We start from the raw sequence: 12,546 nt of genomic DNA, 5'->3' as shown, positions 1-12,546 counted from the left end.
ATATAGCCTATGTAAAATAGCCTAGGAGGCCTATGTAATATAGCGCACATATTTAGCTAAATAGGTCAACTCTATACGATATTATGAGGAATCGGTAAGTCTACTGTATCTTTCAACATACCTATTGCTCATCCGTGTTTATTTAGCTATAGCCTACTATTATCTAGTAGTCTGACGCGCTATAGCGATATGTCACATCACATTTACAAGCGCCAGAACGGTATTGTTTGAATTTCGTAATAAAATTGCCAGAATCTGAGAGTGGAAAATTTGCTTCATAATTAAAGTAACCTGCGTTCACTTGTCTGTCGGTGAAGTGTCCTCTTTGCTTTGGGAGTTTTCTCTGCGTGTGAGAGCGTGTGAACTGAATGCATGAGAGTTGGCAGCCCTGCTTGAAAGCTGTCAATCATCCAAAGTTCATAATGGGAAGGAAAAACATGAACAAGAACTTCTGCTTTTGTGGTCCACGGAAGAAAGTCATGCAGTTTGGAGTGACAATGATGATGGGAAAATTATGAAATTTATTTTCGCTTACTATACTCTTCAAAGAAATGAATACTTATCACTCAAAATATACACATCAAAATAAATGTCCTTGTTGAGCAATCGCTGTAAACAGTTGAGCAATAGCTGTGTTATTTCCATTCAATGCACCTTTTCTTGTTCTTTTTTTACAAAGCATTAAATGTCTGGCACATGCAGTAACTTAAGGACATAAACCGAGAAGGATTGTAGCCTATTGAGCAAACACGACAACACACACACACACACACACACACACACACACACACACACACACACACACACACACACACACACACACACACACACACACACACACACCATTCACGATCAATGGCCTTGATGATGGCCTCTGCGAGAGAGAGACCTTCAGTCAAGGCTGAACTGATAACCTTAAATCCCTAAGATGAACAGTGAAAGCACAAACTACGAGGAATAAAGAGCAGTTATAGTCCTACATGAATTTGGGGAATCGGGATCAACAAAAGACAGAGGAAAGTGGCACATTTAGAAAGGAGGAACGTTTAATCGGAGCATTTGTTCGTCACGGTGAACTTTAAGTGATGCACACTTTGAACAGAAGTAAGCTTTCCTTTTAAATTCGCTATTTTTTAATTGTCACGTTTTCATGCAGTATTTATTACTAATTAATCGACTGATGTTGTCGTATGCAACGTATTTGACGTACCTGAATTGACTGCGTGTTATTGGTTTTTATATAAATATGGTCAGCTCTGCTGTGATACTTAGTCGGCATGTCCACATCTAAATATGTTCACCTTTCGCCTTTATTGCACTCAACGTCTCAAAAGCCTACACTTTTATTGTACTCTTAATATACCGAATGCAAAATATTTTGTGCAATCGGAAGCAGAGTCAAGTTATGGATCATGCAAATCTTCAATACAGTTTTATTTCATGAAGTTTCAGAAATGAATACATAAATACAACTCCACGGATTGTGACCAAGAGCACGCGCTGAGGGATCAAAGCTCCATAAGCCGCTTTTGGGTTCATAACAGAGTCATTGTTGGACTTGGACTGCTGTTTTTAACCGCATTCCGTCTGATGAAGAGGATGACAATGATAAACCTTATGAAAGCGTCTGTAAAGAAGATCCACAGCCTGTCACGCGCATCTCGATGTCTGCCAGCTGAGGGCGGTGAGTTTATAATGTGACACTCTTGTTTCTAATGATGACGTAATGACTCTTGAGGGAGTCTGTCATTTTGTAGAAACATATTTAAAGTGTGTGGGTCATCATTACTGCTGCAATACTTCTACCTGTCATCATTATCATATGCATGTTAATATATTGGATACAGTATTAAACTTAGCATGTTTTAGGATTAACGTTTGATAAAGATAAAGTTTGCCAACTTTGCCAAGATTAACTGTTGGCTTGACAGACATGTGTGAAGTTTTGAAAAGTGTAAACATGTCTGTAGTTTGAATGTTATAGAGGGCTCACAGACAGGAGATAGATAGATAGATAGATAGATAGATAGATAGATAGATAGATAGATAGATAGATAGATAGACTCGTCTGATAAAAATCTGATTGCTCAACGTGTTGCATAATGTCAGATTATTAAGGACATGTGTTTCTGTCATCTGTCAGGTGTGCGTGGGTTTTCCTCTGCATCCGGTCCAAGAGTGTGTATTGTAGGAGGAGGTCCTGCTGGATTTTACACAGCACAACAGCTCTTGAAGGTTTGTGTTATTCATTCCCAGGGTCCACATAATGACTGTCTGACCAGGAAAGATATCATCTTACAGTTGCACTTTTAGGTCGACTAACTTTACTGAAACCAGCTGATGCATTTTCCCACACGATTCTAGTAAGTGTCCTGTGGCTTTAGTGTACTCCATGTGCAGTGTGTATGCGGTACAGGAGCAGCACGCGCTATAGTGCTTTCACATATGGGGCCCTATTTTAACGATCTGAAACGCAAGTGTCAAAGCGCAAAGCGCAAGTAACTTTGTGGGCGGGTCTCGGGCGCTGTTGCTATTTTCCCGGCGGGATAAATGACTCTTGCGCCAGGCGCAAATCTAAAATGGGTTGGTCTGAAGTAGATTCATTATTCATAGGTGTGGTTTGGGCGTAACGTGAAATAAACCAATCAGAGTGTCATCTCACATTCCGTTTAAGAGCAGATGCGCTTTTTCCATAGCGGATTGCTATTGTAACGGCGGATTTGCCAGTCGCGCGCCAGCAGCGGTTCACAGCCAAGGAGAGCAACGCTCTCGTCACGGCCGTAAAAGAGAGAAGTTACATTGAAATGGAGAAACCCACCCAAATTAATTTCGGTTAATTTGGGTAAATGTGTAAGCTAGATGTATGCTTTTATAATAAATTGTTTATCTATCTATCTATCTATCTATCTATCTATCTATCTATCTATCTATCTATCTATCTATCTATCTATCTATCTATCTATCTACCTATCTATCTATCTATCGTAATAATGTATGATTTGCAAAAATGAAAACTGCTGCTTCTGTGTAGATGAGAGAATCAAAGTGTATGCGTGTTATGCACACGCTACATTGATTATGGCCAAGCATGCGCCCTTAAAATAGCCTATGAATAACATGCGCAACGCGCCACTGACTTTAAACTATTTTTTCCTGGTTAGTGGCGCAATTGTTTTCTAAACCTGCAAAATAGCAAGAAGGAACGTTTGCGCCGGAACACGCCTCCTCTTTGCGCTGAACCGCCCCCGGGAGCGCAAGTGTATTTCTTAGTTAACCGACGTGCTTCTGTGGAGGGAAAAGTCCGCTTTGCGCGGGTGCAAAATAGGAATGATACTTGCGTCGGTGTACAAAGTCACTTGCGCTGGGTGCAAGATAGGGCCCATGATGCGTTTGCAGTGAATAACCCACGGCTGTACCACAAACACATACTCAATATTTTTATTTCAAATCCAGAAGTTATCAGCAACTTTTATTTAAAAAAAAAGTTTTGTCAGCATTGCGATTCTACACATATACACTATTTAATAGGTAATATTCAATGCTACTTCTAAATTTATATATTAAGTTGCTCAAGCAAGTGGTATAATATTTAACCATGTAGCCTACTTTTAATAAAATCGGGAACATTTTTAATTAAAACTAGGGCTGTCAAAAGATTAATCGTGATTAATCGCATCCAAAATAAAAGTTTGTGTTTAAATAATATATGTGTGTGTACTGTGTATAATTAAATTTGTATCTAGAAATACACACACATGCATGTATATATTTAAGAAAAATGTGTTATTTATATATAAAAAAAATATATTTATATATAATATAAATGATCTATAAATATATACAGTATATGTATGCAAATATTTCTTAAATATATACATGCATGTGTGTGTATTTATATATACAAAATAATTATACACAGTACACACACATATATTATTTAAACACAAACTTTTATTTTGGATGCGATTAATCGCGATTAATCTTTTGACAGCCCTAATTAAAACTTAAAATTGACAAAAACAGCCGACTCTCGTGCCTTTTCTTTTGCATTTAAATTTTAATACAACAAATCTTGCATGTCACAAAGAACTTGTTTTTCCACCTCCACGAATGAGACGAGTGTTGTTCATTATGTCGCCTTGTTGAGGTAAATTGTAGTTTTCCTTGCTTTACCCCGGTCTTAAAGTAAAAATATGACTGTGAAAAATAGTAGTATTAAATACATTTATGGTGAGATTACTACATTTTATTTAATTAAATGCATTTATGGTGAGGTTATTATATTTTCATGTAAATCTGTGTTCATTTTGACCACGAAACATGCTGGTCCGGCGATCCGTTCCAGGAGCGGTGCGTATACAGCAGTGCAGAGATCGTTTCCGGTCACCGTGATTTTGCCAAGTAAGACATGTTCCTGGATCAACATATTTTGTTGATCCTGGAATAACATTCCTGTCCCAAAATTTAGTCCTTACCCTATCCCTACCCCTAAACCTAACCCTACCCATAACTTTTCCCTAAAATCAGAGGGAAATGATAGGTGAATAACACTGATGTCGACGCACCTCACCCTGGTTCTAAGCCTAAACTTGACATAAACTGTAAACTTGTCCCTCAGATCTGATTGGTTGATTGGAAAGTTGTTCCAGGATCAACAGAGATGTTGATCCAGGAACATGTGGTACTTCGTGAAATCACGTTCACCGATCGTTTCCACACCGAGTCTATTTCTGCTGTTCTGCAAACGCTGAATTAAAGTGACAGCGCATGTTTCGTGGTCAAAATTAACACAGATTGACTTGAAAATATAATAATCTCACCACAAATGCATTTAATTAAATAAAATGTAGTAATCTCACCATAAATGTATTTAATACTACTATTCTTCACAGTCATATTTTTACTTTAAGACCGGGGTAAAGCAAGGAAAACTACAATTTACCTCAACAAGGCGACATAATGAACAACACTCGTCTCATTCGTGGAGGTGGAAAAACAAGTTCTTTGTGACATGCAAGATTTGTTGTATTAAAATTTAAATGCAAAAGAAAAGGCACGAGAGTCGGCTGTTTTTGTCAATTTTAAGTTTTAATTTAAAATGTTTGTGATTTTTAGTAGGCTATAAGTAGGCCTACATGGTTAAATATTATACCACTTGCTTGAGCAACTTAATATATAAATCTATATAGAAGTAGCACTGAATACTACGTTGTTTAAATTGTGTTTAAACGTCTATTAAAGAGTGTATATGTGTGTACAAAGAGAATCGCAATGCTGACAAAAAACTTTTTTAAAATAAAAGTTGCTGATAACTTCTGGATTTGAAATACAAATAGTGAGTATGTGTTTGTGGTACAGCCGTGGATCGGTTGCGCACTGCAAACGCATCATATCGTCACCTTATTTTTTTTATTTTTTTTATTTTTCACCTTCCTAAAATAATTGCCTAAGTCATTTTTTCAGGTTTCTCAGAAAACACACAAAAAAACAGAAAAATAACTTCAGAGGTTTGTTCTTCTTGATGCAGCTGCCATCTTGAAAAGCTTGTAAAATTTCCTAAGTATTTTGACTTAGGCAAAATAAAACGGCCTAAGTCACACTCTTGACATAGGCCATCACACTACAGGGGTAGAACCATAGACTGTAAAAAAATAGGGGTAGAACTGCATGATCTGTTCAACTGAGGATGTGGGCGATTTTACCAGAGGTGGCCAGCAGCATCATGAGGAGATGACTTATGCAATAAAATCATTTTAGTCCAAAAATGACTTAGGCAATTATTTTAGGAAGGTGACGATATGTGAACGCACTATAACGCGTGCTGCTCCAGCATACACACTGTGCACACGGGGTGAAACGGTAAACAGGCGTGAGCTAGTTATTGTTGGACGGCATCCAGCAGGGCTTGATATTTTACAGCAGCTCTCTTGAGGTTTACCTTTACACTACATCGGCAGATCGTATCTCTGTTTTCCACAGAATATAATAATGTTGTTGCAACACTACAGGTTTTGACATAAACGCAGAACATACTGTTCTGGCACTTGGATGAAGACTAACATGCCAAACACAGAAATATAAAAAAGAGGAATTAAAGGTTGAATCACAAGTGCTTCGGAGAAATAAAGTGCCTTCAGAGGGTTTTAAATGCTGATGTTTAGTTCTGTGTTCTGTGTGATACTGTCATCACTTTCAGTTGTCCTCCATTGTTTATCACAAACCACGATTGCGGTTGTTTATGTCACTTTCAGGCTCGGCGAGATGCAGTTGTAGATATCTATGAGCGGCTGCCGGTGCCGTTTGGACTGGTGCGGTTTGGGGTCGCGCCTGATCACCCTGAGGTCAAGGTCAGGCCTTTCTTTAGTCACCATGAAGTCAATATGAAATAATCAAAATATTGAATGATCATCAGTATAAGTATCTCTTATTTTTCAACCTGTCATACAGAGATGATTTTATTAATTAATTCCCCAAAAACTACCCAGACTGCTTTTTTTCTCAATAAATATCATGTTTTACTCAATAACATTTCAGATTATGGAAGTAAAATGGGTTTGCAAATAGTGCTGAGCTGTATATTTAATACTTACAAATTCTACTTGATTTTGTTTGTGATATGATAATTAAAGCACCATTGTGATTCCCCCCCACCACCACCATCATTATCTTCATTGATTTTAGAAAACGACAAAAAAATGACAAATACACATTAAAAAGCACCATTTATCCAAACATACATGCATACTGTATGTAGAAATGTTGGTGCATTATTAATCATAACTTGTGAAGGGTTTTAAGCCAGATTACACAGAAATAGGCAGCTTAAATCATATTGTAAAAAAAAAAAAAAAAAGTTTTTCCATTAACAATACATCAATATTTTCTCACCACAGCTGGTTAAAGTGCAATTCACAGGAGAAATATTAAGTATTGGGGACATTTATTTCAACTACAGTTTCAAAAGTCTATTATTGTTATTATTCTAGTGCACTTTATGATTGGGCATTCGATTTCTTGCCTAGTTTCATGATCCTTTTTGTCTTGTGACACGTGATTATGAAAGTGTTAGATTTCCGAATCTCTGATCTAAACCTTAAAGCAAAAACAAACAAAAAAGATATAACATCTTGCATGAGGTTAATTATATTGCTTTTTATTACTATACATTGTTTTTTGGTGCATGTTAATTACAAAAGCGCCACCTTCCTAAAATAATTGCTTTTCTCAAAATAATTGACTTGGGCAATTATTTTAGGAAGTTGACTAAATGCTGTTTCATGTTGACTTAAGTTGATTTGATGTTATAATACTTTATCACCTTTATGTGTGATATATAGCCTCTCATTATTATGATAAGATCTGTTTGACTAATGGCAGGGCTTGAAAAAATAGTTGAAAATGAAAATGCACAGATGTGACTTTACCTTTAAAAAACAATTAGGTAAAATGAAAGCATGGACAGACTTCCTCTGTTTGTGTATGTGGTTAAACAGTGACTCTCTGATGCGGGAAACAGATGATGAAACATCAAAGGATTCATGTCATCTCTCTGACTGTTGCAAATATGTTATGAATGTTTGTTTATGTTATGAAGTTTATTGTGACAATGTTGCTTGGGTACTAAAGACTTTACCAAATGCCATCTGTCTGTGAACCTGCATACATGTGAGTTCCATGATAAAAATCATGAGCGTTTCAGACGGCAGACCTGCTGTCATATAATTATAACCCAAACAAGCTCTTTTGCTGCTGGACAAAGAATTTCCTCAAGCTGAAGAATGTTTATTTTTCATGATTAGCTTTATTTTTGTATTAGCTTAATTTTTCCAATGCATGAGTCACTGCTATAAATGCATACTACTAAATTAATGTATGTTTTTTCCTTTTTTTCTCATTTTAATGTTCCAGAATGTCATTAACACTTTCACCCAGACGGCCCAGCATGAACGATGCAGTTTCTATGGTAATGTGAATGTGGGCAAAGATGTGACGATTGAGGAGTTAAGACAAGCGTACCACGCCGTAGTGCTGGTGAGGAAGCCGTCATTACGAGTACGGTCATTACGGGTCAACTCAGCTAGAGGTCCCCTGCTAAAAATTAGATTTTGATAGTTTTTTTTTTTAATGATAGAAAAACATAAATGTAGAAGAAAACCAAAATATTAAATGTCATGAATGTATATTGACTGAGTAATCCATTATTGGATTGACAATTTTCACCTGAGATTTGGAGTCAAATTACAGGGGTGTAAAAATGACTTTAGAAAGATGTTTTATTTTTTACACAGAGATTAGTGGGTATATTAGTTAAATCTGTTGACTTTAGCAATCTTTGTTGCATTATATACCAACAGTGACAGTTCAAAAATGGGGGAAAAGCACTTCTTGTGTTTTTTTGCCCCAAGTTTGCATGCCTTTATTTTAAGAAGTATTAAAGATACCTTAATATCCTTTTAGATTCTGGTTCTTATCAAACATTTCTATTGGTATCTTAATTTTAAAGGCCGTCTATAATTCAATCCCAGAGATATGGAGATCTTAATGCGGTTCCATGAGTAAATTGGTCAATTTACATATGTCAGCTTGCATACAATTGATACTTTTTTCTTTTAAAGAGGAATGTCTGAACAACAAATAATGTTGAAACTAGAAATGTATCTCGTTTATATATATATATATATATATATATATATATATATATATATATATATATATATATATATGCCTGTCTGAGAGCCATAAATATTATTTTCCCAAACTTTGCATGCCTGTAACTCTAAAAGTATTAAACATATCTTTATAGATTCTCATTCTTAATAAACTTTTCTTTCGGAATCGTCATTTTTTTAAGGCCTTATATATTTCAATCCCAGAGATATTGGGGTGTCAGTGTGGTTACATGTAGTTACGATACTGTGCATTTAAACTCTTGCTAGCTTCAGAAGCAAAGAACAAAATCCTTTCTTCCAAATATCCATGATACTGATTCAAATATAGATTCTTATGAATACATGTTTGACATCAATTCTTGGAAAGTTGTTGTTCTACCCTGTGTCAGCAAAGTCAGAAAGTAAACTAGCATTATTGGGGGAAACAAAATAGTCTCTCTGTCAAAATGACTCGTGATGAACCCAATGTAACATAACAATTAACTCATCTGCGTCTGTTTTCCCAGAGTTACGGAGCCGAGGGAAACCGCTCCATGAAAATTCCCGGGGAAGATTTGTCCGGTGTTTTTTCAGCTAAAGACTTTGTTGGATGGTACAACGGATTTCCCAACAATAAGGAGGTTTGATTTAAACAATTTCAGATTTATCTGGGTTTGAAGTGAAAAGCCCATAAACAGCTCTGTGATGTAAGCAACTTCCCTTCTGCTTCCCAGCTGTGTCCTGATCTCAACTGTGAGACCGCTGTGATTCTTGGACAGGGAAATGTGGCTCTGGATGTTGCCCGAATACTTCTCTCCCCTGTGGATATGCTGAAGGTCATTTATTTCATTGGTCATTTTTTCCCCCCGAGCTTGTTACAATTGTGGTGTTTACAGTCAAAAATAACTGGCCTACACAAAAAAGTCTCTCACTGTGCACTGAATCACAAGTTGTTACTTCCGTCACGTTAAACTCTGAATTGAACCGTGAATCGTTACGGTGTTATGCTTTAAGATTCTCTTAAGCTCACATTTATTTAGTGAACAATATGCTTTGCTTTCAGAGAAGAGATTTGTAATTAGCCTAAAGATAATCTTTAAACGTCCCTGCTGAACAGAGCTACATTTTGAATCCACCCTTTCCTGTTTTGATACTCTAATGTGGATGCAATTGCTATTCTCTCTGACTTTTGCTTACAGGAGACAGAAATTATCCAGAATTGCGCTGCATTTACTTTCATTAAGATCTGAGAGATATCCCATTATAGCGGGCGAGGCCATTTGTAATTTAAATGTGCGAGGCTTCTGGTGTCATTCGCCTCTAGTTATTTTAGCTCTACAAAAGCAGTCCGTTATGCTGCGTGATTCGTAAAAGACTGGTTTGTAGTTTTAGCGTTAACTGCACTTTATTCTTTTAGTCATTTACCTATAGTGACTAATGAATCGGAAGTCTCGCACATTCACAGAAAGTAGGTTTCATGTTGCAAAACAAGGTGGATATGCGAAAAATACGTGGTTGCTGCTAATCGATTTGTAGTAGTTTAGGGAATAGAGTTATTTTATTTAAAAAACAAAAACATTTATTTCACTTTCGTTAATAGAGCTTCTTGTATATCATCTTCAGTGGATGTGGTTGGATCACTGCACTAAAACACTCTGCATTACTTGTGAATCTCTATGGCAAAAGAGATGTTTTATAAAATATCAATGGTGAGTTTGTAGATAGAATTGAATGTGATGATGGAAAAAGACTGTGTGCTGGGAAATAATACAACCAGTCTAGTGCCATTTATGACATTATTCATCTCAAATCCATCAAACGTTAATGGCTTGAATCGATCAAATGACTCACTCTATATGTGACCCTGGATCACAAAACCAGTCACATGTCGCACGGGTATATTTGTGGCAATAGCCAATCTTGTATGGGTCAAAATTATTGCTTTTTCTTTTATGCTAAAAATCATGAGGATATTAAGTACCGGTTCCATTAAAATATTTTGTACATTTCCCACCGTAAATATATAAAACATGTGAGGGAATTCCGCACATTTTCTCAATGTTTAGATATTTTTAACCCTCAGATTCCAGACCTTCTAATAGTTGTATCCCGGCCAAATAGTGTCCTATCCTAACAAACCACACATCAATGGAAAGCTAATTTATTCAGCTTATAAATCTCAAAAAAAAAAAAAAAAAGTCCCATGTGACTGGTTTTGTGGTCCAGGGTCACATATGTCAAAATATATGTGCATTAAACAATGTGAATGCAGACGGGAGTAATAGAAAAATATTAGAATTTTCGTATTAAAATATGCCATTCAGAAAAGCTGAGAAAAGTGATTTTTTTTTACTTTAAACCACACTTTCCTGTTTTAATTACACAATCTATTTACCTAATGTATGTGTAGTAATTTGAACCCAACTGCAATCCTCTCTGGCTTTCTCTTACAGGAGACAGATATTACCCAGAATTCACTGGCAGTGTTGGCGGGCAGTAATGTGAGAAGGGTTTTGATCGTAGGTCGGCGAGGGCCTCTTCAAATTGCGTGTACCATCAAGGTATGACTCCTCCTGTTTTACACCCTCGGAGTGAATGAATTCAGTTGGAAGGTGATAAGCAGAAGATTAAGTCTTGCATAATGGAAAAACACTCATGAAATATGATACATGATTGTATTGTATTGACTTTGCAAGTGAAGGTTTCGTAATGACTGTATTAGGCCGCAGGGAATAGGACTGTGTATTTGGTCTACAGGAACTCCGAGAGATGGTGAATCTGCCGAACACCAGAGCCGACATGATGCCCAATGACTTTGAGGGCATCGCAGAAGCTTTGAAAGGTAAAAAGCATCACAACTGAAGGGTTTGTTCACCTAAAAATAAAAATCTGCCATCATTTCCTCACCCTCTCATCAATCCAAACCTGTATGACTTTCTTTCTTCTGTGAAACCCAAAAGAAGATGTAATACATAATGATCAAGGACAGGGAATTATGTTGTTGGGCTCCACAAATTAAAACATAAAACTGCCATAAATGCATTTAACATAATAGTTAATGATATAATTTAATAAGGCACATTGGCTGCTTTTATAGTAGTTTTTGTTGTATGGACAAATTTCAGTGTGAAACACTGATGTGCCAATGAACTTAAAATACTATCGGTAATCTTTTCCCAGAAGACCTGTAGCCAAGCTTTGGCTCTGTCCTTTCAGAAACTATGCATGATAAAAACACAAACACAAGTAAACTGTTGTTAATAAGCAGGAGTCCTGGGGACTTTTTGTTGTGAAACAGATGTCGTGCAGATACAGGAGACAGGAAGAAGATAAAGAGAACAAGAAAATGTCTATTTTTAAATAGTTTCTGTGAATTATTGTCCTCCAAACTTAAATTATGATGCTGTTTTTGTAATAGTTGTTCGGTCACAGATAAGAATAACTTTAACTTTTTTTGCATAAACTACCATTTTAAAAGCTTGGAGTCAATGGGATTTTTTATTAAAGAAATGAATACGTTTATTCAGCAAGGATGCATTAATTTGATGAAAAGTGGCAGTAAAGACATATATAATGTTTTAAAAGATTTCTATATAAAAATGCTGTTTTTTTTTTTACTTTCTTTTAATTCAAAAATGTATTTCCTCAAAAATATGAAGCATCACAATCGTTTTCAACATTGATGATAATAATAAATGTTTCTTGAGCAGCAAATCATCATATTAGGTTCATGTGACATTGAAGACTGAAGTAATGATGCTGAACATTCAGCTTTCATCACAGGAATACATTACACTTTACTATATATTAAAATTGAAAACAGTCATTTTAAATTGCAATAATATTTCACAACATAACTGATTTACTGCATTTCTGATGAGCAGAAGAGACCGACATC

The 12,546-nt window shown here is 36.1% G+C and overlaps 1 protein-coding gene across 1 annotated transcript in view; it reads left to right on the top strand.

Annotated features, from left to right (window-relative positions):
- The first annotated feature begins 828 nt into the window (after positions 1-828).
- fdxr (ferredoxin reductase) overlaps positions 829-12,546 on the top strand; it is a 31,223-nt gene continuing 19,505 nt past the window's right edge. Inside the window, exons 1-9 of the mRNA XM_082151960.1 lie at positions 829-1,104; positions 1,447-1,684; positions 2,144-2,235; positions 6,252-6,347; positions 7,909-8,031; positions 9,176-9,289; positions 9,383-9,484; positions 11,102-11,209; positions 11,406-11,490. Of these exons, the coding sequence (XP_082008086.1) occupies positions 1,591-1,684; positions 2,144-2,235; positions 6,252-6,347; positions 7,909-8,031; positions 9,176-9,289; positions 9,383-9,484; positions 11,102-11,209; positions 11,406-11,490 (814 nt within the window). The 5' untranslated portion in view covers positions 829-1,104; positions 1,447-1,590. The remainder of the gene's footprint in view (positions 1,105-1,446; positions 1,685-2,143; positions 2,236-6,251; positions 6,348-7,908; positions 8,032-9,175; positions 9,290-9,382; positions 9,485-11,101; positions 11,210-11,405; positions 11,491-12,546) is intronic.

The sequence above is a fragment of the Leuciscus leuciscus genome (genome assembly GCF_965113295.1).
Source record: "Leuciscus leuciscus genome assembly, chromosome: 21".
Taxonomy (NCBI): domain Eukaryota; kingdom Metazoa; phylum Chordata; class Actinopteri; order Cypriniformes; family Leuciscidae; genus Leuciscus; species Leuciscus leuciscus.
The sequence above is the reverse complement of the archived record's forward strand: the minus strand, read 5'-3'. Positions and strand labels throughout refer to the sequence as shown.